This window comes from Gopherus flavomarginatus, chromosome 21 (genome assembly GCF_025201925.1).
Source record: "Gopherus flavomarginatus isolate rGopFla2 chromosome 21, rGopFla2.mat.asm, whole genome shotgun sequence".
Taxonomy (NCBI): Eukaryota; Metazoa; Chordata; order Testudines; family Testudinidae; genus Gopherus; species Gopherus flavomarginatus.
Window position 1 is genome coordinate 14822409 of NC_066637.1, and position 26235 is coordinate 14848643.

At 50.5% G+C, this 26235-nt stretch overlaps 1 protein-coding gene across 1 annotated transcript in view; it reads right to left on the reverse strand.

The window, feature by feature from the left end:
- VWA5B1 (von Willebrand factor A domain containing 5B1) overlaps positions 1-26235 on the reverse strand; it is a 75982-nt gene that overhangs the window by 44784 nt on the left and 4963 nt on the right. Inside the window, exons 2-8 of the mRNA XM_050931121.1 lie at positions 15876-16062; positions 14955-15116; positions 14165-14384; positions 13160-13302; positions 12564-12695; positions 11944-12068; positions 1846-2022 (exon numbers count right to left, since the gene is read on the reverse strand). Coding sequence (XP_050787078.1) covers positions 1846-2022; positions 11944-12068; positions 12564-12695; positions 13160-13302; positions 14165-14384; positions 14955-15116; positions 15876-16014 — 1098 coding nt within the window. The 5' untranslated portion in view covers positions 16015-16062. The remainder of the gene's footprint in view (positions 1-1845; positions 2023-11943; positions 12069-12563; positions 12696-13159; positions 13303-14164; positions 14385-14954; positions 15117-15875; positions 16063-26235) is intronic.

Sequence of the window (26235 nt, forward strand, 5' to 3'; positions counted from 1 at the left end):
TTGCAGCCAGGGCGGGTGAATGGCAGGTCTGTACTTGCTTGTACAGCTGGTGATGAAGCCTGCAGTGTGGCATCCTCACTTCTGGTGTTAGCAGCTGACTAGAGTACATCTAGCACGCGTTTGTCTACCCAAACTGCCATTCCCACAGAGTAGACATCCCTGAAGTCTCTGGGGGAAGCTGGCATTGAATCCATCCCAAAGGAAGAATATTCGCCAGCCATACCCAAGCCCCCTGTCTTACTGCCCATCTTCTATTATTTCACTCCTGAGGGAGTCATCTCTAAACCCCCCCATTCCTCAAAGCACTTAATGGGACCTCCAAGAACTAAACAGTCATCTTGGTTCACATAGGGCCCAATCCTGTGAGCTGTATTCATATAAATAGCCCCACTGAACTCACGGAGTCTCCTCATGTGAGTAAAGTTTGCAGGACTGATCCAAAATGTACTGAAAACAATGGAAAGGCTCCCATTGACTTCTACGGGCCTTGGCCAAAGCCAGTTTCCATAATGTCCTCAAAATAATACGACATGTTTATATAGCGTTATAGCTCATAGGTAGGGTCCTACCTAATTCCCGGCCATGAAAAACACGTCGCGGACCGTGAAAACTGGTCTCCCCCCTTGAAATCTGGTCTTTTGTGTGCTTTTACCCTATACTATACAGATTTCATGGGGGAGACCAGTGTTTCACAAACTGAGGGTCCTGACCCAAAAGGGAGTCACAAGGTTCTTTTAGGGGGGGTTGCAGTATTGCCATCCTTACTTCCTCACTGCCTTCAGAGCTGGGCAGCCGGAGAGCAGCAGCTGCTGGCTGGGCCCCAAGATTTGGGCTCCCAGCCAGCAGCCACTGCTCTCCAGCTGCCCAGCTCTGAAGGCAGCGCCACCGCTGCCAACAGCAGCGCAGAAGTACGGGTAGCAGTACCGCAAAACCCCCTGCAATAACCCTGCAACCCCACCCCCCAACTCCTTTTTGAGTCAAGATTCCTACAATTACAACACTGTGACATTTCAGATTTAAATAGCTGAAATCATGAAATTTATGATTTTTAAAATCCTATGACTGTGAAATGGACCAAAATGGACCATGAATTTGGTAGGGCCAGATTCATATGTACCTTTGGATTACAGCGCGTGCAGCACATCCTCTGGCATATGCACTTGTACCTAGCTACCTCGACAGCTCAATGTCACCCTCCGCTGATACAGTCATGGTGCAGTGCAGCAGCTCTTTAACACTGCATGGCAAAACTACAATACAGTTTAGCACAGGCCACAAATAACTCATTTACCAGTTACAGCTGCAAAGGGAATTTAAACAGGTACATTATTGATTATTATTTATAATGGCACCTTCTAGGCAAAGAGCTCAAAGTCCTTCACACATTCCACAGAGGTAGGTACATATTATTATTTTGCTTTTACAGGTAGGAAAACAGAGGCACTGACTGGTGAAATGACTTGCCCAGGGTCACAGAGCAGGTCTGTGGCAGAATGCCACCTACAGAGTGACTAGCACCAACCACTTCCTGCAGTGTTTTGAGTTTCTTTGCGGGTCTTCCATCGAAGTATTGACCTGTCCCAACCCTCTGTGAAGTTTGACCAGACAGATAGAATGGCTGAAGAACACATTATATGCAAACCAGTGAGGTGCTGAAAACAAAACTGCTTTGGATTTGTTCCAGCCACAGAAAGGACACCCAGGGAGCCAAAAGAGATGGGCAGAGATGATTCATCGGCACTTAAAGAAACCCTTTTGCTAGCTAATATTTAACCAGAGTTTAATGCTCAGCCAATTCCCCTCAACTGCAGACCCTTAGGGGTCACGTTTTACCCCCTGTGGTACCTTGACGCGGCTGATGTTTGTGCCGCTCATGCTCCCACTGCGGTCGATCAGAAATATAAACTCTCCCTGGGTTTTCCTGAGGTCTGGCTGGCTGCTTCTCAGGTCAGGGCAGAAGTTCAGCATGATCACTGGGTGGTGAGGGATGTCCTTGTTGAGACGTTTCCTGATGATTTCCGTCTGCAACAAGCAAGAAATGAACTCGAGAGGAAGGGCACTAGTGTTGCTGTTTATCTGTAAAACCCCTCCATGTATTCTCCCTTCCCCCCAACTCTAGGCATGAATCAAAGCCATGTTAGATGGCACAGTGTTAAAAGCTCTGTCTCTGCTACAGCTCCCCCCATTCCTGCCCCGCATGGAGCAGCTCCAGTGCTCAATGGCATGTCTGATTTCTATCTGGGAAGATGCACCCTGGAGGGCAAATGCTGCATGAGACCCCCAATCAGAGACTACCTATGTATTGACTGCCTGCATGAATGCACACTGGGAACACAACCAATCTACATCTTGGGATAAGCACTTATGGCAGAGGAGCTCCGAACACTTTATTCAGTAAGCCTTTCTGGATGAAGTCGGTAAGTATTATTAGCATGTGCATTTTACATGTGGGGAAACTGAGGCACAGAGCCCTTAAGTGATTTGCTCAAGGTCATACAGTAATTAAATGGCAGAGCTAGGGACAGAACACACAGCAACCTCAAGCGTCGTTCCACATCTAAACGGGGCACAATGGCTGGCTCTGTTATTTTCTGCTGATTCTGGTTTTTTTCTACCTGTTTTTTTTTTATCATATTTTATCGCATACATTAAAATACCTGGCCTACCACTCCAGGTATAATTGCAATAGAAAACTGCATGCTACATAGTTTCTTTACTACATATCATACCTCAGACCTATTGGCTTTTTGCTTTTTTTTCATTTTACTATACGTATCAATCTTCATTTTAAAAAATCAATAACATTGAACTTTTTTTTAAAAAAAAGAGGCCCCATGATGCTTTTAGACTCCTCTTTGTTCTGTGTATTATGATTATTTATTTATATTATCATAATGCCCAGGAACCCCAGTCATGGACTTGTACACCATTGCGTTAGGTGCTGTACAACAACAGAACAAAAAGCTGACAGCGCCTCAGCTGATGTGAATCAGTGGAGCTCCACTGACTTATGGAGCGATGCTGATTTATACCAGCTGTGAGTCTGGCCCCTTGTCCCAGCTTTGTGGTATTGAAACACACTCTTAAGCAAACAGTTTTTCTGGGAAAAAAAAAAGAAAGTAAGAAAGAAAAAACCAAGGCTGCCGATTCTCTCTGATTTCATGGGAAGTTCACAAACCTTCTGCCTGAATGATTGGTCTTATTTTATATAGCCAGTGATGCTTCCAGCCCCAGAGCCCTCTATAATGTCATTACTAACCCTTCTTTTTCTGTACTGGTCTGCACATACCGCTGATCTCTCCCCAGCTCAGCCCCACTTTGGGTTGATCTGCACACAGAGGCTTCATTTGTCAGTGACACAGGCAGACTTTCTCTCCCCCTGCCGCCTGTGGAAATGCATATCACATTTACAGGAAAAAGTACAGAACCCTGTAGTTACATTAGCCTGGCTATAAATGACAAGGGCTAGCGACTCTCATGCTTCAGCATCTAAATTGCTCTGGCGGGGGTTGGGAAGTCATTTCGCTTCCAGCCCCCATTCTAATGTCACATTGTTTCACACCTTCCTCAGAAGCATGCAGCTTTGGCCTCTGTCAGAAAGCAGATTAAAGGGGCCATTGGCGTCTTCCAGCACAGTAATTGCTATTCAGTCATATACAGACTGGAATAACACCTTTGGATTTGAGCACCTCACAAGGGATGCCTGGTATCAGCCGAGAGATGGAGACAGCTTGCTGCCTGGATGAGTCCCCTGTGCATGGGATGACTCGTCCTAGGAAAATTGAACAGAAGGACAGGCTGCATGAAGACAAGCCCTAAGCAGAAGGGTGCGTCCTGCTGAAGATGTTTTTAAGTTCATCATGTGCATAGAAGCATCGGCTTAAACAGGACCGTAAGGGTCATCTAGTCTAACCCCCTGCCAAGATGCAGCATTTGTTGTGTCTGTGCCATCCATGACAGATTCCTTTGTCTTTGGATTTTAATACCCTGAAAGATAATACCCAGAGAGCTAAAGCACCACTGCACTGTACCCACAACCAACCATCCCAGACTCCAGGACAGGGTGAGTAGTGCCCCGCTGGGCCACCGCAAAAGCAGACCCTGTCACACTTTTCTTCACAGCACCTCTGGGCCACAGGCGAGCATCACCCCCATTCTGCATATGGGAAATCATGCATGGTAAGTGACTTGCCCATGGTCACATCCAAGCCCAGGGCTGAGCTGCGGGCTGAACCAGGGTCCCCTGAATCTAAAGCCAGTGCCTGCTGTACTAGGGTGATCTGCAGGTGAGGATGCTAAGAAGCATTCAGAACTTCACAAGGTTAAAGGATTCTCAGCTGAGCAGGGCCCAATCCTGGCAGCCCTACAACCCTCCCAATGACTTCAGAGGGAGTTTTGCAAGGCAAGCCTTGGTAAACAGGACACCGAGGGCAGATCTACACCACAATGCAAGGCCAGGGTTAATGGCACTCGAGACAGGGCTTGAGCATCTATACTGATTGCCAACCCTAGGTAAAGAATATTTTAACCTGGGCCTGAACTCGGGGCTCCGGGGGTCTACACTGCAGTAGGCAGACCCGAGTCCAACCAATTGTATCCCAGACTCCCTAGTACCCTCTCGAAATATGGCCACTCTCACCCATCGTGGGTGGCGCAGTGTGGGAAAGCTTGCTGCCTGTTACAGGAAGTTTGAGCAACCCGCCAACACATCCGGCCGAGCCGGCCTTCTGGTCTGCGTCCTTCCAGCAGCCAGAGCCAGCGACATTAAGGAGGTGCCATTTCAAGCACTTCTCTTGCTTTGGCTTGAAGCCCATTTCAGGATGTAGGCAGAGCTTCCATGAGACGCTGGTGGGCATTTCGGCAGCGTTTTCTGACCCACAGAAGGCACTGGACAGATCCAATGATGGAGCAGGAGGGGGAGGATGCAGACATGGCAGACTTGAACTGGCTGATGCTGCTCTCTTGGTACAGCCGTTCATGTCCCCTGGGTCGACCGGCGCTTCTGGAGCAGGGCCATAAGCACAGGCTGGAGGGATCACATCATCCAGCAGACCTGCAATGACCAGCCGTGGGTCCAGAAGTGTTGCATGAAGAAAGCTGTATTTCTGCAGCTCTGTGAACAGATCCAACCCTCCAGCTCAAAGACACTCACATGAGGGTGGCCTGGCCGGTCCAGAAGTGGGTTGCTATCACCTTCTGGACGTTGGCTATCCCACACTGCTACAGGTCCATTGCCAACCAGTTTGAGATTGAAAAGTCAACGGAGGGTAAAATGGTGGCAGAGATTTCTGAGGGAGTTAGGGGTGTGGTTGACCCTAAGATGGCGGGCATAAAAGATATGCCTGAAATAATTGCTGGCTTGTTTCCAGACTGAGCCAGGGCCATTGATGGGACCCGTGTGCCCATACTTTGCCCTCTTCCAGGAGCACAAGTCCCAAACCTGCAAAAGGTGCTACTCCACTGTTGTGGAGGCCCTCATGAATGACAAAGGGCGATTTATGAACGTACGGGTTGGCTGCACTGGAAAAGTTCATGATGTCAGGGGTTTGGAGGTTTTTTTGCCAATTGGGAGTCTACATTCATGGACACACTGAGCTATTATTCCCGCTGTGTGACACTGTCATAAATGGCCTCGCTGTCCCCACTGCTGTTCTGGCCTTTTGCATTGGCTTTTGAAACCAGCCCCTGATCTCGGAGGCCCTGGCAAAAGAAGGTTTCATTCCACTCTCAGTGGATGGAGAATGGTGGTTGAATGAGTTTGGCAGGCTGAAATCCCCTTGGAGATGTCTACAGAACCATTTGGATCCCAATGACATCAGTGCTGTCCACCTCCCTGTGGCTTGTTGCGCTCGTCGCAGTCTTTGTGAAGCCAGAGGTGAGCTGTTTCCCCCTGAATGGGGCTATGGCAGCAAGGGGCTGCTGGCCCATTACACTCAGCCAGAAAGTGCACCTGCCACAGCTGCAGCTGGATGCACCCGGGCAACAGAAGTCAGGGATGCTTTGTGCTCCCACCTTATGGACTTGCATGGGCCAATGGAAGAGGGAGACAGTAATGTCAGAATGTGCTTGTGGTGGGGGGGTAGGGGAGTGTTGATGGCTTGTGTAGGCTGGGAGGTGAGAAAAAGTGTGCCAGGCCTTCCTGACTCCCTGCTGGTGGCCCAAAGCTCCTACTACACCCCACCCCAGGAAGGAGCAGTGGAGGTGGGCCCTCCAGGTCTGCCTGAAAAGGCTGCATGGAAGCAGCCAATCAGAGCCCAGCCGGCTCAGCTAAAAGGAGCTGCAGGGCCTTTGTGGGTCAGTTCTTGGCTGGGACCAGAGGGAGGAAGGGGGTTCCCCTCTGGCCACAGGCACTGAACAGGCTATTATTGGATCTGGGAGAGAGAGGCCTAAGAACTCTAACCCAAAGGTAGCAGGTGGAGGTCAAGGGAGCAGGTGGGAAGAGGCCCAGGGAATGCAGCAGCAACTAACTGAAGGGACCCGTATGTGGCTGCTGTTTATAGGGTCCCAGGGTTGGGACCCGGAGTAGTGGGTGGGACAAGCCTTTGGAAACCAGAATGAAGGGCTGGATTTAAAGGACCTAGAGATGGGGCTGGAGACCCTGCTGAGGGGAGGCAGTTTGTTGACTCATTGATACCCTGGAAGGGGACTGAGTCACCGAAGACCCGCCTAGCGAGTTCAGCCACCTACAAGGGGTGCCAGGAGTGAGGGAAAGGATTGCAGTACTGCTCCCAGCCACTAGGAGGCACTCAGGAGGTGAGTGTCACCTGTCACAGGGAGGTTGATTGTCATGCATTATATTCGTTAATGACGTGACCACTATGAAAGGCGATGAGAGGGACAGTCTGGATTGATGTAAATGACCAATGTAAGGATTGAGACATGGGTTTTGCATGCCACTTCCCAGTTGTCCCTTATCACATTTGCCTTTATTATGTGAAATACACATTACCTGCTGTGTTGCAGTGATGGCAATAAGATTTCTTTATGAAATCAAAACTTTTATTTTGACACATTTTTTGGACAAGTACAATATGAAACTGTTGCAGGGCAGGCCAGTTGCCCTTAACACCCCAAAACACCAGCAACACTCAAACCTTTAAAAGTTACCAAGAATAAAGAGCATAAACACATGCAAACAATGAAACTAGGTATGAGACAAACCCACCTGCTACTGCATCTCCCCTGAGACTCCTGTTCTCCTTTCCCTGTTTGCCAAGGAGCGGGGGCGGGTGAAAGCATCCATAGGGGAGGGGTTCACCAGTGAGGACTGCATGGGGCACATTTGCCCTGCTCAGCCACTCATAGGGCCCTACTGCATGGACCACCCAGCCATGGAGTTGTCCAAGCTGCTCCTGGAGTGCAGGACAGGGTACCACGGAGGGGATGCAGCCCATGGGGCAGGTGCAGCAGCAGCTGGCAACCTGGAAGCCATGAGAGACAGCAGCTGCTCGAAGAATTCTCTCTGTAGCCCTCTCCCTTCCTCCTTTAACTGCCATTCCTGTTCCAGGAACTGCGAAGCAAGTGCCTGCTCTTGTGTCGTCCCCCTGTCCTCAAGCTGTGAAGCCAGCCCGAGCCTTTCCGCTTGCTTCTCTTTGCATGTTTTTCCTCTTGCCCAAGTCCCTTCGCCTTTGGTACTCGACCTGCTTGTTGGCCCTGTCCAGAACTCCAACCATAAATTAATCCCAGAAAAGCTTCCACTTGGAACATGCCATGAAGGTCCAGTGAGCCTGGCTTCTGCATGTGGGTGAGCTGCAGAGATATTGCCACCTGGCGAGGGCGAGGGGCCTAGGATAGGACAAGACACACACCGTTATTGTCCTGAATAGCTCAGTGCAGGAGCTGAGAAAAAAAAATCAGTTTGGAATTTCCAGAACAGAAAATGTTACTTTCTGAGGCTGAATGTCATTACCTTGGCAGAGAGCTGCTCAAACCATAAAAGCTTCCGGCACCCAGCCAGATTCATTGCAGTGAAAGCAGTGCTGAGAGAATGGGAAATTCAAAACCACAATTTAAAACAAAAAATGGAATTTAGGGGGAGGTTGGTGACAGTGCTTCTCTATCATTTCAGACATTGCACATTTTGGAGGACGGACCAGTCCTTGTGGTGCCCGATTGGCAATGAGAGGTGTTCGTCGAAGCTGCTGGTGGGACACTGAGCATGGATGCCACTGACTTATTCCCATGTATGGTGACTGAACTGCACAGCTATGAGTGGAGTGGGCTGGTGAGCTACCATGACGACCCTGAAATGGGACTGCTTCTCTGGAGTTCCTGCTCTGGGAAAAGTTTGCAGCTGTCAGCACCCAGGACTGGGTCAGAATTCATGATGAGGGAATCAACAGGATGCTGCGTTTGTATCCGAATATCTTAGTGCCTCCCCACAACTTCCAATGCAGCCTGTTAGGCCTGCATGCAAGCACACAGACCTCTTGTGCCATCCCCCTTTCGCTTGGCTGAATTCCACCCCTCAGGCAGATTTGGGACTAACGGTTTTGTCACCCAGGGACTGCATGGACTACATTTTACGGAACTGGACTACATTGGAACCTCTGCCTTTCCCCCTCGCCACCTGTACAGTTCCGTCTCTTCGGGTGGCTCGTCACCTTGTGGGTTAGGGCCGAGTGGCGAATATACAGGGAAGATAATATAAGGCTCTTATTTTAACAAACCAGAATGAACTAGCAAAAATGTGCACCGTCCCAGGAAAACGTCACTTCTACGTACTTATTTTACTGTTTGTATTTCCCGGTCTCCAGTTTGAATTCCATGTAGCGGTGGGGGCAGGAGGGGAAGGATGCCAGGGCGCTGGCATGCAATCCACCATTAGTGGATGCACGTTGCTACCTGGGGCGTATACTGTCTTTGGCATTGGTTCACAGAAGGGAAATCCCTCCTATTCCTAAATTAGTAAACACAAAAATAGAGCCAGAAACTTACCAGGCTCATGGGCAGTTTCTTGCTCTTTCCCATTTGTGTGGCCGGTTCCTTGGCAGGCTGTTCCGCTGGGGGGGCATGAAAAAGCTCCACTGAGGATAGCCCCAGGATGTGCTGCAGCTGCTCCTGTGGCAAAGCTTCCTCTGGGATCCATTTCATCAGCAGAGTCACTTCATTTGCCTCATTCGGCACCTCCTGCTGGCTCCCATCGATTTCTGTGCTGGCTTCTGGGGCTCGCAGGGCACCGTCCTGACCAGGTGATCATGCCCCACCAGTGGCTTTGGTGCTCGACGCAGTCCCCAGCACTTGATCAAACTCATCACAAAATGGGCACAGTGTCAGCGAGCTGCCAGAGGTGCAGTTGTGGTCCCTGGTTTTCAGGTACTTCATCCTGAGCCACTTACTCCATTCCCTACACTGGTCACCCGTCCGGTAAATTTCCAGCCTCGCCAGCTTCTTCACTCTTTAGGGATATGAATGGTCATTCCCGGTACTTTGACTAAAATCAGTTGTTTTGCTGGCCTCACTCCAGAGACTAACCGAAATCTGGCGGTGTTCCTGTGCCCATGGGGCAGTGCACTTTGTGAAAGACTTCTGGTTGGGACCCATTGCAAATGCCGAAGGTTCTCCTAGGGTGTGTTTGCAGCTCAGAGGTCAGAATAAAATGGAAGGGTTAAATGCCGAGCTGCTGTACTAGAGCAAGGCTGGGGTGCTTCCATTTCCCTGGAGTTGACTGGCAATTCGTGGAAGAGAGAAGAGAAAGGAAGTCGGCCCACTGAATTGTGGGATACTTTTGGTGGACTCCAGGGACCCGAGCCTGGAAGGGGGACTGTATCTACACAGCAAAACAATAGGGCTTGAAACCTGGATCCCACCTTGATGGGCTTCCACCCTTGAGGGGGTCATAGGACTCTGAGTCCGAGCCCAAGTCCAAGAAATGTGTATGTAGACAGAAGGGGGATTAGGACTTGAGCCTGAGTCAGAGCCAGGTTTACGTTGCAGTATAGACACACCCTCAGTCAGAGCTGCTCTGGGGAAGATGTTTCATCCATCCCATATCTTCCCCCCACTCCCTTCATCCTTATCCAATTACAATAAACTCATCAGATCTCATCAGCTGCCAGTTGATTCCAGATCAGTTGTCTCATAATCCAATTCAAACTATTTGCATAACAAAATGAAGAAGGGAAATTAATGCTGAATTATCCATGTTCATTCATTTAAGCAAAGAGGTGCTCAATGTCATGCTCTCAGGAGCAGCAACTCTAGCCTGTAACCTACCAGGACACTCAACTCAATGGCTCCTCCATTAGAGACTAAATCATGTCTATAGGGGATGGAAAGCCCTGTGTAACCATATCTTTGCTATGGCACCAGCCATACTTAGCTGCTGTGTTCCCAGTGTGATCACGCCTCCAGTCACCCAGGCATGCAGGTGGGATTCATATTGGAAAATGGTTCTGGAGTCAGACACTCACTGGATAATTTGACAGGCTCAAGACAGAATAATCAGGCAGGTGTCTGAGCAGCAGCGTGGGAGGTTCGTATCCTTCCACCTGCCGCACTCAGAACGGAATTACAGGAGAAGCCTGCAACGTACTACAGACGAGGCTCTAATCATTGCATCTAATTGCACAGGAAAGAAAAGAACTACAAGAAAATTGTCAACACGTCTTACATGTAATGAACAGTCACAACAACAACCCAGAAAATTGTCGTCGTGACAGCCTGAGGAGGCCGAGGACACGTGGGACCGGGCGCTAGGATAAGTTACAGCACCAGTACTGATAGTGTCGCCCTGTGTGACCTTGGACTACAATTTTTAAAAGTGGCCACTGATTTTGGATGCCTCCGAATTAGGTCTTTGACTTGAGGCACCTGGGACCTGATTTTCAGAAGCACTCAGTACCCCCAATTCCAGTTGACACCCCCTGCACAGCTACATTGCATGTCAATGTGCCACGACTGTGTATGCAAATCAAGTAATTGCATTAAAAGGACATGACCACAGGTCACCATTTGTGCATGCTGTTACCCATTCCGCACTGGAGCCGACCACCTATGCAGATACAGTGACTATTTATTTAGCAATCTAAGGTGTTTGTCATTATAACTAAATTGTTATGATTATAAGTAATGGAATTAGTGCTATAACAATATAACACTAAATATTTATAATATACTATAATACTATACTAATGGTTATAAACACTAATTCTATGACTGAGTTTCACCCCATGCTAAGTTAATCTGGAGTGCTACCGAATTTTTCTGCCTTCGTCAGCCTTAAGCCCCTGTTAGGGCATGTCTTCACAACAGAGTTAAACCAAGCACTTACATGGGTTTTATCCCGGGCCAAAGCTCTCTGCAGTCCACACACAAAAACCTTCCACCCAGGTTAGGAGGTGCTTTAGACCCTGACTAGCTGATCTCGCTTGGGGGAGTTGAGGGGGCGGGGGCTAGAGCCTGGGCTCTGCTTTAACTCTGGCTGGAAGCCATACACTTTGCATTGACACAAGCTAAATTACTTGAGTACTGAGAGTCCTCCGGTGCCTTCCCACAGTTCTCCCCATGAAGGGCAGTTTCCTGCAATTGACACAAGTGTCTGGGAAGAGATCCTAGAGCATCTCAGCACAAGGCTCCACGGGCTCTGACCCCAGACACTCATGGTGAGTGCAGAAACAGTGAGGACACAATCCTTGGGCAAGGCTTTACTGTGGGGATGCTCGCACCCGGGCTAGGCTAACCCAGGCACTCAGCCCTCCTGGGCTAACTCTGCACCCTCACAGGCAGGTTACTAGACTGCAGGGATTACTGGTCCCATGTGATCTGTGTTGGGATGAACATGTAACCAGAGCCCTGTGGTCCATTCCCAGAGGATCCCCATGCTGCTGCTGCCTCTTCTAACCCCACATGGCAAGTCCTGGATAAAACCTCTCCAGTCCTGGATAAAACCTCTCCAGTCCTGGATAAAACCTCCGCTACTGGCAAAGTCCTTTTCCTTCTTACTTTTTTCTCGGCACTGGGGTCCTTCTTGGTCCCTTTAATGAAATCGTTTCTCCCCTTCAGGTGTTGCTCATATGCTGTAGGGGTCATGTCACCTTCTTCCATCAAGACATGAGGCATATGGGGCTCTGGAAGGTCAGAGGGACAAGCAGAAAACAGCCTTAGACTGTTTGCAAGAGACGCCGAGGGACAGAATTGGGAGGCTGCAGCATTCGAGCTGGTGTAACACCGACAGACCGCACGTGTCGGCGGGCAGGATCGAACCTGGGGCCTCTGGAGCTTAGTGCATGAGCCTCAAGTCATATGGCCCGTATCTAAGGCTGTAGAGCAAACTCATTAATACCTCTTGCTAAGTGGTCTCGGTGCCACTAGATGGGACAGAACACCACACCCAGGAGGTGTGTGGGTTATATTGGCACCTGGACACTATGGGGCAGGAATTGGCACATCCCAGTAGGTTCAGAGGTTTAGTTCACATAGATGGCTCAATGTTTACCACATGAAAGGGGTATTTACCTCCAACATGCAAAGACAGAGCTAATGGCACCTGCTGCCCAGACAACAGAATGGGAGGGACCCCCAGAAAAGGGGTGAACGGTGGACAGAAAGCACAGGCCACCTACCGCTCGGATGGATTAATATTTCCACCGGTCTGTCGAAAGTGTGTTTGTTGGCCAGCGTGATCACGATGCTCTTGGCGGAGCGGGCAGAGGGGTCAGCGTCAGCTCGGATCTCGTGTGTCGGGCTTTCGACTCCTGCCAGGAAAGAGGGATGCGACGCAGGTATGAGGTGGGTGGAGAAGCTGTTTAGTGAAGCTGGCATTCAGGGGGAGCTGGGGCTCAGAGGGGGAAAGCAGAGAGAGTTTGCGTGGGGAGATGGGGGAGGGGGCACGGTGTAATGGAACCAGAGAGTTGAGTAAGGATCTGTGTGTGCTAATGTGCCTGGTCTCCTGCCTGCACCCAGGTGCCCAATGTACCATGTGACAGGGCAGGGTGCTGAAGCATCATTTGCAGAAGTGCAGCCCCAAGAAGAAATAGCAATCAGTGCCAGGAGGGAGATGGTCTCACCCACTCATCAGCGCTGCAGCTGGCAGACAAACAGCTGGTGCCATGGCAGGGTTATCGTGCTGAAACTGACTCTGTCTGGGGGGGCTGTTGTCAATGTTTAGAAGGGGTTGTCAAGTGGACTGGCCTTCAAGGGGCAGCTCTGGTGCTCTCACCTGCGAGGACACAGGGCCCCCGGATCTCCAGGTGGAAGCTGAACTCGTATTCAGTGGGGTTGGTGGCCTCACTCTCCAGCAGGTGGGCCAGACAGAACTTGTTAGCCGGATCCGGGCTCCCAGCTCCGCAGGAATGTCCATCTCTGCTGAGGAGATGGCACCAAGTCAAAGCTGCAAACTCAGGGCCTGCCCCATGCCCTGCACTGCAAACACAGCCCCACGGTTGGGGGTAAAGCAACTGGCAGCTTCCCTGCCTCCTACAGCAGCTCCTAATGCAGCCAGCAGCTCGTTTCTGCAGGGATGTGGGCCTAGACAGCAACCCGCCAGCCCGAACTTCTTGCCTCTCCAGCTCAGCCCCAGGAGCATGTGCATCTCAGCTCCTTGGACTCATCCCCAGCAGCCTGTTGGGTGAGCAGGGGCACCGACGAGGCACAAAGCAAGACAGCAAGGCAGATCAGAAGATGAAGATGGGAGCTGGGAAAGGAGAGATGGACGGGGAGATGGCTAAAGAGGGGCAGCTGGGGCACAAGAGGGGAGCTGAGTACAGAAGTGGGGAGCTGCGGATGTTGCCAATCAACCAGTCTGTTGCAAGGGAGGCTGCTGATAAGATAAGGTGGGGGCCACTGAGCTCGGGGAAATGGGCTTTCACAGAAATGTTCCAATGGCACGTGGCCTTCAGCTCCTAACAATCTAGGAGGAATTCAAGCTCAACCCTACAGCCATTCAGCCCCCTGGAGGTATAGATAGGAGGGGCTGGGGCTACGCCAGAGAAGGCTGCTAGAGGAATGGGGGCATTTCTGCATCCCTCTGAGCGTGACCAGAAGTCCTGATTTTCTAGGGACAGTCCCAATTTTGGGGTCTTTTTCTTATATAGGCTTCTATACCCCCTGCCCCAGTCCTGATTTTTCACACTTGCTGTCTGGTCACCCTAAATTCACTCAGCACCACAGCATCTGGGCCACTCCTCAAAATCAAACCCACTTGGAGACTCTGGCTCCCCCTTACGCTCGGAGCTGATGTCCAGAGAGGCTGGTGCTTTCCATGCCGCACTGGGGCACCTTGGGGACGCATACGGCTGGGAGAAGGACCCTCACGGCACCGCTCGGAAGAGTCTGCAGCTCCGAGGAGGTGCTGATGAAGACGGACACGCTTTTCAGCGGAGGGATCATGCCCAGGTTAGCCACAAAAGCGATTCGCTCCAAATCCTCATCCAGCACGATCCTTCCTGCATGGAGAGGTCACGGGGGAGAGACGCTCTGGGTAGACACCAGAAAGGATGCTCCTCTCGGAGGCCACGTCACTGTCCAGGTCTCCCTCCTCCTGCACCAGCCCCTGCTGCCAGTGGTAAGTGCATGCAATGGCTTTTCCTGTCCCCAGAGTGACAACCCACAACAACTTCCCAGGAGCATCAGGTGCATTAGAAGGGCTTCTGCAGCCATCCTGCTCTGGGCTGGGATCAGGGAAGAATTGCTTGTCTCTTTGTTGCGACTCAAAAAGGGCCTGATCCAAAGCCCCCTGAAGTTAATGAGTCTTTCTAGACTCATATGCTGGAGCTTCCAGAACTAATGGAGCCTTTAAAAACAACTGGAGCCACCTCTGATTTTCAGACCCTTTGGTGCCAGTGGTAAGTGCATGCAATGGCTTTTCCTGTCCCCAGAGTGACCACTCCACTTCTGTTCAATACGCGTGCTCCTGACAGCATATCACGAGCCTGCATAACTGACAGCCCCTCTGCGATTCCTCTTCCCCTGCCCGCTCCTCCCCTGGACCTTCCAAATCACAAGGGTCTCCTTACCGCTGCCATCCTGCGCTCTTCCACTGGGGAGGCTCCCGCAGTCCAAGTAACAGTCATCTATTTTGGCTTTGTCTTTGATCTGCACGGTCACAGCCCGCCTGGAAACAACAGCTTCGAACCCAACCACGGTGGTGTACTCATCCAGTGGGTAGACAAAGAGACCTGCCAAAGGGAAGGCTCTTAGAACAGCCACCCTAGGGGTGCAGTTTCCAACCACTCCCCACCAACAGTCCTGTGCTCTGGTGTGGTGGCCAGAAGGAGACACACTCTGTTAAAGGTTCCTTCCTCTGGCACCACCAGCGGCAGGAGCAAACACTGCGAGAGGCAAGAAGCCTGGAACTGTAAGAAAAAACACTAGGGACTCAGTCCTCTCCCAGCTCCAGCAACTTTGCTGTTCAAAGAGGCCAGAATTTGGCCACAGGTCCTCTGCTGAGCTGTTTTCTGATAGCAGAGGCGAGCTCAGCTGGCTCCTACTCCAAGCATGCCTCACTCACTTTGGCACACTCCAGGGGAGGACAGGGATGTGGGCTGGAGAAGGGGCAGGCTGGAATGCAGCTCTTCTCCACAAATTCTCAGCAGGCATATGGTTCCTTAGGGACAGTAGCCAGCAGTTGTAAGTTAGAAGAGCCTTTAGGCTGCTCTAACCTATGTGAGGGCTGGGGCCGGGGCTGGAGCTGCTATGTCTTGAGAATCAGGTGCCTGTAACTGACTCCCCAATACCCTCCATTATGACAAGCGGTTCTCAGTTCAGGAGAGAATCTGGCTCTACGATTGCACCAGTAGCAATTATTGTACCCTGTCCGTAATGGGGAGGCTGCCGAGCCGGACTCAGGCTGATATTGACACCAGCAGTGACCAGTCTCCCATACTGACTCCTGAGCACCATCCATGCTGCCTACACACCAGGGAACGGAACCTCACCTTCAAAAGGATGGGCCTCCGGGTTGCCGTAGGTCAGGGAGGCGGTCATCCCAAAGGCATAGCCACTGACGCAAGAGGTGACCTCGGAGGCTGTGAGTGGGAGGGGGGAGCTGCTTGTCCGGTTAATGAGCCCTGGCATCCTGCTTATGGGCTCTGGGGTAGCTTGGGTGTCAGGACCTGCAGCAGACTGGAGAGAGGTGGGAGGACGTGAGACACCTGAAAGAGCCCTGATTGCTGAAGCCCAAAACACTCCCAGTGCCTCAGACAGGCAACAGAGCTGCAGCTCGGATACAGGCCCTTGGCAGCATTAACAATCATGCAGCATCTCCCAGCAACTCCCAGCAGCGTCTGCAGCCTCATGGGCTCTACAGATACATGACTGTCCCAGGAGCCAGTGTGCAGGGCAGGCTGCACCTTCCCCAGCAGGATCTGCCTCCAAGGGCCTGTACAGAGTTCACAGCAAAAGGTGGAACTGAAAGGGCCTCGGGGCTGAAGACAGGAATCCAGACAACAAACACCGCTGGTTCCTAATCTCGTTCTGCTGAGCTTCTCTCTCTTCCCTTTGCAGGGTGAGATGAGCCACAGCAGCGCAAAGTGGGACGGGTGTTAGTGACACGTTCCGCCCACCCCTTCCGGGACCCTTCTGCCCCAAGCTGCACCTGTAACGTTGTCTTTTCTAATGGGAGAGGAGGGCTTGTAGGGATAACTGATGGTCCTGGATTTGGCACGGCTGCCTCAGCCCCTTGCTGTGCCAACGGCGGCGTGCATCTCGTGGATCTAGTGGAGGGTGAAAATGGCAATGGTTCTTCGCCTGTACGCTTGGGTGCTAGAGAACAACTTTGTTCTCACTTGATAATGAGGAATTCACTTCCTCACTGGTGACGGTGAATGACCAAGTCAGCCCATGGCATGGAGATGAGTAAACCGTTCCCACCATGATGGGAAAGACACCATGAATCCCCATTCTCTCCAATACCTGGGAACATCTTGAAGTTAAATCTGCATGGACTGTACCAAGGGCATGCTGATATTTCAGGGACAGGATCAAACTTCCTTCCAGCTGCTGTGCTTCTGCCTATAGCTTTATATTGTGCAGAACTGGGTAACTTTCTCACACACACCCCTCTGGCTTTTGTTTTCTTTGAAAGTGTAAAGTTTCTCCGTGATAACAAACTACAACTATGAAAGTTCTCATGAAAGAAAGAAACGTATGGAGATAGACAGATATCTTTTTGGCCTATGATTTCTTTGCCCATTACCAGACAACAACACAATGCTGGCTATTTTAATTCACTTTTCCCCCCTGCATTTCAAGGCAAATGCAATGACTCCTCTTCCACACTCCCCCTGTCTCTATATCACTCCTGCAAAGTATGATTCAGTTCATTGCCTCCTTAGCAGAGCTGTTCTTACTTAAAGTTGTTGCCTCTAACGCTTCTGTTAATTAAGTTTTCCTTGCAACTGTTCTCGCTAACCTCTGCTTTAGCTAATCTTCTCCCAACATGTCTGTCAGCTTGACTGGCAGAGAAATTCAGATAAGGATCTTGCAGATACCTTTCTATCCAGAACTCCCCACACTCACTCTCGGTCTGGAATTCCCAGGGATAGATGCAGCCCGACTGATCCTTGGCTGGCTCACAACGCTCTGTGTGACCAAGGGGAAGCCAGCCGCAGGGAACAACATCGATTTACCTCTCATTTCCTGGCCAACTCTGTGTTATTAAATGCAAATTTAGAGGCAAATATCCCAAAAGGCAAATACAACAAGTCATTAGGGCCAGGAGCTCACCCATGCCTTTGAGTGGAAAAGCAGCAGAGCTAAGCTGGGCCAACTAGGATGGGACATAGTGGACTAACAGGGGTCCACTAGGAGTGGCTGAGATGAGGATATGGGACTTTAAGTACTAGCGAAGGCTAACCAAGATGAGGTACAAAACAAATGAGGCCAGCAAGATGGAGCTATGGGAACTCTGAGGTTAATAAGGACTTTACCAGGATGGGGCTACTTAAGAACATCAGAACGGTCATTCTGGGTCAGACCGAAGGTCCATCTAGCCCAGTATCCTGTCATCCGACAGTGGCCGATGCCAGGTGCCCCAGAGGGAATGAAGAGAACTTGAAGTGATCCATCCCTTGTCGCTCATTCCCAACTTCTGGCAAACAGAGGCGAGGGACACCATCCCTGCCCATCCTGGCTAATAGCCATTGATGGACCTATCCTCCATGAGTTTATCTAGTTCTTTTTTTAAATGAGTACTATTAAGGGACAGCAAGACTCTGAAAATATAATAAGAAACTAATAGTAACAATAAGGACACCTCCCATTTGAGGATCTCAAACTCAGACCTTACTGTAGTAAGCCTCAGAACCTTCCTGTGATGCAGGTTCTATTATCCCTGGGCTACAGAGGTTCAGAGACTTACCCAAGTAGTCTGTGTCAGACCTGGAAATAAAACCCAGTTTCGATTGCCAGGGCCCTGCTCCACCCACGATCTCCCACTTTCCATGGGAAATGTGTAGTGGGAAGCACAGGTGCTCCCCTGGGGCCTAACCCTCCAAAGAAGCTGCAGATCAGTGTCTCTGCTTGGAAAGAAAACTTTGCTTGTGCCTGCGTGTGTGAGAGAGTGAGCCAGAGACTATGGAAAGTTAGTAGCATTTGTGTAAAGGAGCCGCCAGTCACCAGGAGCTGGGTGCTCAATAGGACCATGATTCTTCCAGCCTGGCTGCTCCCTAAGGGGTGTGTCTACATGGGCTGCAATCACATACCAGGACTTCAAGGAGGACATACCCTAAGAAACCCAGGAGCCAGTTGTGTGCAAGGATCCTCCAAGCTAATTTGATAGATGCTATAAAGCTGGCAGGGGGGAACATCAGAATAGTTGTACTGGGATACTGAGGATAATCTAGCTATCCAGACACCCCATCTCCAGATAGCAAAGGCCAGTCAGGATATTGGGGACGTGAGATCTGCCAGGTCGGGGAGGAAGGAGGCTGAATCACCTGCCGTAAGGGAGGAAAATGGAAGAAAGAACTGAGTGAAAAAGGAAAATAGAAGGAAGGAGACAGGTTAGAAAGGAGGACAGAGGAGTAAGCTAGGCCTGGCGGATGGGATTTCTCTGCTGTGCCACATTGGAGAGGTGAGTTCAGTCTCCAGTCCTGAGACCTGATTTTCCCCTCACTTATACAAGTGCAGCTTCATTGGCTTCAGCAGAGCTACTCCTGATTTACGCTAGGCTAAGTGGGGTGAGGTCAGAATCAAGTGCCTGGCCTCCTCTTCTGGCCAGGTGGAAGCTGGGAGGGAGCTTCCCCCAAGGAAGGAGCAGCTGTAGCATAGCCAACGGTGTCTTCTGTGCCTGCTTAACCCCAGCCAGCACATAGGGGCCCTGTGCGGTGAGGTGCTAGGAGGCAGCACAGGCTGTGTTCGAGAGTCAAGAAGAGCTACAGGGGACATTTGCTCCGTAGCGGCCTTGTCTCTCATCTTCCCAAAGGGCCAGACAGAGGATGTAAGACAACGACAAGTGCAGGGACTTAGAAAAGGATGAGATCATTTATATTAGCTGCATCCATCACAACTTCTAGCACTATGGTTTGCTGATTCACAGTCCCTGAGAGCAATAATCAAAGTGCTCTGGCCACCATGGCAGTACATGAGGGTCTGCAATGAACACTCTCCGCAGCTACCTCAGAGAAGCGGGACAGCCGTGATTCTGCTGCTGGGGGAGAATGTAGGTGGGTTCTCAAGACCACATGTAGAGTGTCAGCTCTCTGGGGACACTCTACATGTTCTGTTCTTTGGTTCTGTGTTTGCACAGCACCTAGTACGGCAGGGCCCTGAGTCAGGACATGGGTTCCTAGGCACCATGGCGCTGCAAACTATAACAATCCCATCTGGGGAGAAGGCTGGGGTCCATAGTTATTATTTTGTGACAGTACTTAGGAGCTGCATGCAGCCTCAGGGCCCCATTGGGCTAAATGCTTACACTCCATATAGACAAGCCTGGGAGAAAAGGAGGTGTGATGGGACCTATAAACCCCACCCTGCAACCACTAATAAAGGGTTGAGACCTTCTCAGCTGTGGCTAATTAGCAGACTATCAACCGCTGGGGTAAGAGCTGCAGACCAAGCTCAAAGCGGTGGCCAGGGAGCCTGAAGAGGACTCTGTCTCAGCTGTGAAGTGGGCAGGAAGTGGCTGGCACCCTCACCCTGCTCCTGACAAAGCACTAGAAGGAGTTGCTCTGGGAGATGGGCCAGAGGCAGAGGAAGGTAGGAAGAGGCCCAGGAAAGCAGCAATGTGTCTGGGGCAGCCAACCTTAGCTGCTTAGAACAGGGTCCCTGGGCTGGAGCCCATAGGAGAGGGCAGGTTTGTGTTCTCCTCCCTGCCAGCAGGAAAAGAGGTGTAAAAACCCTCCTGCTGCAAGGGGTTATGGGCTGCTGGGCCCAGGGTGGGGCTGAAGGCCTGGCATAAGGTCATTAGACTGACTGGTTATTGGACTCTGTAGGGGTGAGTACTGTGAGTGATCTGCCTGGAGGGTGAGTCCTGAGAAGGGGCAAATGGCCACAGGGTCTCTGACAGGAGGTGCTACTATAGCAGAGGCTTCTGCGTCACACTGGCCATGTGGGGATGGACTGGCTGGGGAGTGACCCCCTCCACCAGAGATCTTCCTCCTCCTCCTGACTTTACAGCAGGGGAACTGAGGGGATGTCTACCCTGCAGTTAGACCCTGCAGTTAGGTGACTCGGGCTCGTGGGGCTGTTTAATGTGGGTGTAGACATTTAGGCTCAGGCTGCAGAGTGAGCTCTGGGACCCTCGAGCCCATGTCAGCTGGCTTGGGCCAGCCATGGGCATCTAATCGCAGTTTAGATGCACCCTGGGAGAGCAAGTGACTCTCACACGTGGAGTCAGTGGCTAAGCTGAGCTCCTGCATTCCAGGCCACTGCCTTCGCCACAAGCCTTCCTCCTGAAGAGTGGGGAGAAGGAGATGAAAAGTGGGGTGGGGGGTTGTCCCAGCTCCACCTACATCCGCCCCACCCACTGCTCTTCCTGCACACCCATCGCTGAGAGTATCTTCTGTACCTAGGCATGAAAAGGCTTCCAGGCTGTCCCTCTGCTTTTCCCAACCTTTCCTGGTGGCCACTAGGACTGGTGAATCCTACTAGCATGGAGATATAACACACACACACCCGCCCCCCCAGAGCAGACTCCACACTGCCTGCCTGCGGTGGCTCGGCTCCCCGGAGCGGCTGTGGGAGGCTAAGTGCTAACTAAGTGCTCCTAGCGCTCGGAGCCATTGACAAGGACTCAATGGCTCTCAGAAGAGAAGGGTTTCTCATTCCCCCAGGACCCAGCAGAGCAAAGCACTCCTGGGCTCATTCACAGTCAAGTGGGCAGCAGCGACAGCATCCCCGTAGCCGGCTTCAAACCCGCACGCCCCATCAGTCATTCCCAAGCTGTGTATTTTTCATTAGGCTCCTACTGGCTTCCCGTCCTTGTCCCATCCCCCTCCCTCCCAGGTCATACCAGTAGCTACAAGAAGCTTTGTTCTTCCAAGGGGATGAGCCTTCTTTGTGGCTGTTACCAGAACTGAAAGATGAACATGTTTTACTAGCCAGGCCCGAGAGGCTTGGAATAGACAATGCCTCAGGCCCACACCCACAACACGGGCCTCCTTTCTGCAGGCCCAGCCTGGGAGCTAGGGAACCAGAGAGAACCACAAGGTCTGTCTCTGTCCAACAGCCTCACTAAAGAAACCCCTTTCTAGGCAGGACACCCAAGTCCTGCCTCTTATGAGGGGGATGCTCAAGCTGCAGCCAGTTCTGAATTTGGGAGCGATAGGTGGAAGTATTCAGATTGACCTGGCACTGGGAGTCAACCTGTATTTCTTCCACCTCCTCCATGAGCCCACTGGTTCCCCTCCCCCAGCCAAAACCTTCCTATCTGACCTTGTATGTCCCTTTTCCCCTGCAGCAACTGTCCTGGTTTGTCACTTGGAGAATCTGATCGCTGTAAGGAAGCTGGGAACCCACTGGAGAGGTGTGGGGAGAGCTGGGGGCAATGAGAAGGTTGAGAAGAGAGTCAGGGTCTATTGTAGGAACTGTGGAGATGGAGCTCCAGAGACACTAGGACTAGCTATGGGCAGTTATTCATACCAAGCCTCTTAGAACACTCAGATTCCTCCATCCCCTGCTGTATACATGGCTGTTTATATCCACTGCCTGCAGGAAGGCATTGGCATGCTTAGGCTGCAGATTACCAGGTTTTTAAAGCTCCCCTTGGAAAAAGGCACCAAATCCACCTGCAAACACATTCAACCCTTCTGTTATGTGTTCAAGGGAAGGGGCTATTAGTGCATTTTGAATAGGTTTAGTCTGTGGCCCCTCTCCTCCCAACCCGGATGAAGCATTTAAGATCTTAGAAAACAGAGGAGTCCCTCTGCACATGGTAGCAGATCCCTGGGTTACCTAACGGCCCCACCACTTCTCTGTTTGACCATTTCCCTGCCTGTCCATTGCAGCCTTGTTATTGTTGTTAGAAATCCCCTGTGCGCTAGGTGCTGCATGTTTAAACTCATGGCGAGAGACGGTCCCTGCCCCAAAAAGTTCACCATCTGAACAGACCATAGAGAGGGAAAGTGACTCAGCCAAGGGCACACAGCGGAACCAGTTTTAGAACATGGGTCTCTTGATTCAGGCCAAGTCTACATGGGTATAACGATGAGAAATCCACACCCCTGAGCTATGTAGTTATACCGACCTTCCACCTCTTGGGGAGGTAGATTAACTACGCCGATGGGAAAAGCTCTCCTATTAGCGTAGTAGCATCTTCACTAAAGTGCTACAGCCACACCACTGTAGCGCTGTACGTGAAGACAAGCCCTCACAGCCTAATACCCAATCCACTGGGCCACGCTGCTTCCGTAACCAGTCTACGAGGGGACTGGTTATTATCTGCCTCACGCTGCTCTCATCTGTGGGGGCACCTCCTCAGACCTGCATTAGGGCCCTAGAGGCACAAACGCTGCATCGTAACCAAGGAATCGTGCCGACGACTCTTTCCGCTGCTTCACCTTCCGAGGCCCTTAGTACAGCAAAGAGACGATGCCAAAAGCTGCTCTGCAAGGCACCATGCAGATGATCACAGCTGAATGGAACGACTGCATGCTGCAGATTGTGTCAAGCATGCCATCAAGTATATGCACTGGAGAGGAGAGACTAGGAGGACCAAAAGAGAGAATTTTTATACATGAAAATGATGGGAAGGATGGTTCTACCCTTCTCTGAGTCCTCAGTCACACAGCACTGCAAGGATTTTGTAGTGACTTGGTAAGGAGCAGTGGAGAGAAACTGCCCTCCACACTCTGCTCTCCGCTAGCTAGGAACTCTGCCTACCATGCTTTCCACTGTGCTCTCTGCTTCTGTGCTCTGCACTTTGCTGTCTGAACCCTACGACTGGTACCTTCTGGCCTCGTCTGTACTCCAGACACTGAGCTGGAATGATAGCTGACCTTCCCCAGGAGAGCAAAAGGCAGCCCCATTCCACCCCAAAACACTGAGCTGGTTGTGTCCTTGCACGCTCCCTTTTACCGTGCTCCCCTAATTACAAATCCGCCAGGAGATACAGATTCACTTACACGCGCAGCAAAGACTGAGTGTAGCGCTGGGGGGAAAGTTTCATTCAAATTTGGCTTTGGGAGGGGGTTCCAAAAAATGCAGATTTGGGTCAACTACAAAATTCTGTGAATTTGATCCAAATTCACTGAATTGTTTCAGTCAAAACAAACAAAAAAAATCTTGTTCTGACATTTTCTAAGCAAAAATTTTCAATTTGCCACATCTATTTGTCTTAAAATTTACTGCAATTTTTGTAAACAAAAAAGATTACATAAAGATCAAAAACATCCAAAACATTGCATTTGACCCAAAACATTTTTTTTAAGTTGGCCAAAAATTTGCTTTAGTTTTTCTACTCCAGTTTTTCAGTTCAGCCAGTGAAGTAACTGAAAGATCAGTTATTGGCACAGCTGTAACCAAAAGTAAAGTAGGGATATCTGATCAGCAATGACTGTCCATTGACTAACACAGGGATCATCATATCTACCTGCTACATTTTGCATAACAGAAAGTAAATGAAGATTACAGTGCTCCAGCAGCTGGACTGGCGTTCCCTATACACGGCCAGCCAGCATGCTCCATACATCAGGCATGTTCATGAATCTGCTTTCAAACTGATGGTGAGGAACTGCCAGTGGGGCAGGGAAGTGCAGATTCACTTGTGGTTTGTCTGGCAAACTCCTGGATGCAGTGATGTTGCTGAGGTGCCTTTTCCTGTATTGTTAATGGTCTGATCCTCTGCATACATAATATTGAGGGAGTTCGATGGAGGTGTGAGTTATTGTGCTTTTCATGTGGCAGGTTGACACTCTGGATGGTTTTATGGTGGATGGATGTTCCTCAGGTGGGGGAGTTTTATGGGCGTGTGACTTGATGGATTGATAAGCGAGAAGGGCAGCAGTGACATGCAAAGTACAGAGCTTTGTTTTCAAGAATAAATTTTATTACACACTAACAAGCTTGAAAGTAGCAGTTTATGCCCACTTTGCACAGCAGCGAGGGCTTTTGCCAGTCGCTGACGTCTTTCTAGTGACTGCAGTGAGCTTTGGATTAGATTCTAAGGGCCAGGTTTTTAAAGGTTAGTTGCTTACAGATGCAGATGGGTGCACTTTTGAAAATCCCATCTGCATCTTTAAGCCTTTAAAAGCCTCTCCTAAATGTCTACTCTATTAAAGAGAGAGGGTAGATCGATCTCTTTAGGGTTTGTTTGCTTGCATTAAATGTCAAGAGAAAGACAGACTGGATTGTGATTGCAGGTAAGCAAGAGCACTTGGTCCTTGCACAAAAGAACTTGGTCTTTTTGTGTGTTTGTTTCTATGTCTGCGCAATGGGTCCTAGACACTACTGCAGTACAGTTCATAATAATGATGCCACAGCCTAGCGAATGGGCCAGTAGATACAATGGAGTGTGACTCCTCAGGCCACCAATATGGGATTGCTTGCAGGAACATTCCCTTCTGTTTTATACCTTTGCCATAGTGGCTGCTGCTCTCTGAATGGCTGGTCCTGCTTGCAGGCTAAGCCAGCCACTGTGCACCCCAGTCTGGGTCCTGTCGGGGAGGACGCCAGAATTTAGGAATGGCAAGGAGTTGGTTGTAACTGCATCCAGGCTGACCGCTCGGCTTTGGAACGGCAGCATTAATAATCAATTGATAACTTTAATATTTGCAACTGAGCTCGCATTTAAAGTGAGCCCTATTCTGCTAGTCTGCGCTCGGGATGATGGGACAGGGCGGGACTTTTAGACCCTAAATCAACCCCCCTTCCAAAAATGCATCCTGCTGTCTTCAGCACTTCCCCACTGCTGTCCCCAGCCTTTAGCATCAGGGGAGGCAAAGATGGAGAAGACCCTGATCGGACAAGGGCCTTGTCTTCATGTATATTTATCCAGCACCTAGCACAATGCAGCTTGCTCCTGACTGACTCCTCCGTGCTACTGTAATGCAAGTAATAAGAAGGTCAGAGAGTCTGAACACCAGGCTTTTGGCTTCCGGTAAAGAGCGGATTTGAAATTAAACTGTCTCTGTGCATGAACTAAGCCAGGCAATGCCCGACAGGCCCCTGCCACAAGCCACTATCTTGCCACACCTTTTCTGGGCTCCACACAGGTTACAGCCGCATCTCCCTGCTGAGCTCTGGGAACCAGAGTTCTACTCTCAGAAGTAACTCAATGAATTTCAACAAAACCCCCCCAGTTGGAATTAAATGGAGAAGGGCCGTGTGCCACATCACAGAAGTGCAGCCCTTCCTACAGTGGAACCCAGAAGCTCTTTAACAGCACATAAGAATGCTATCCAACAGTTTAGGGCTGTAGGTGAAAAATACTGCATCCAATTGAAACGACAGGGGAAATTTTAGCCAGGTGGAATGTAATTACCCAGCCAGAAATAGGCCAAGATACCAAGGCTTTTGCTCCTACTGTTGCAAAAAGTTCACTGGGATGTTTAATGACCACAAGCACGCAGGAACTCCGTTGTAAATCTTTTCAGAAAGATGAGCCCCATGACAGCATACCACCTCCCTAATGCCAGGTTTGGGTACTGGATCAATAATGACTAAGGGACTAGTGACTTCATTAACTGGAACACATGGGTTTCATCGGAGGTCTCTTGTCCAGGAACAGACCAGGCATAGCCCTGAGATGTGAGGAGATCACACCTCCAGATCTCCTCCACATTCAAGCTGCCTTGATGAAGAGAGAGACAGGTTTTCTTCCGCTGGGTAAATATTCCTTCAGCTTCATTTGTATCA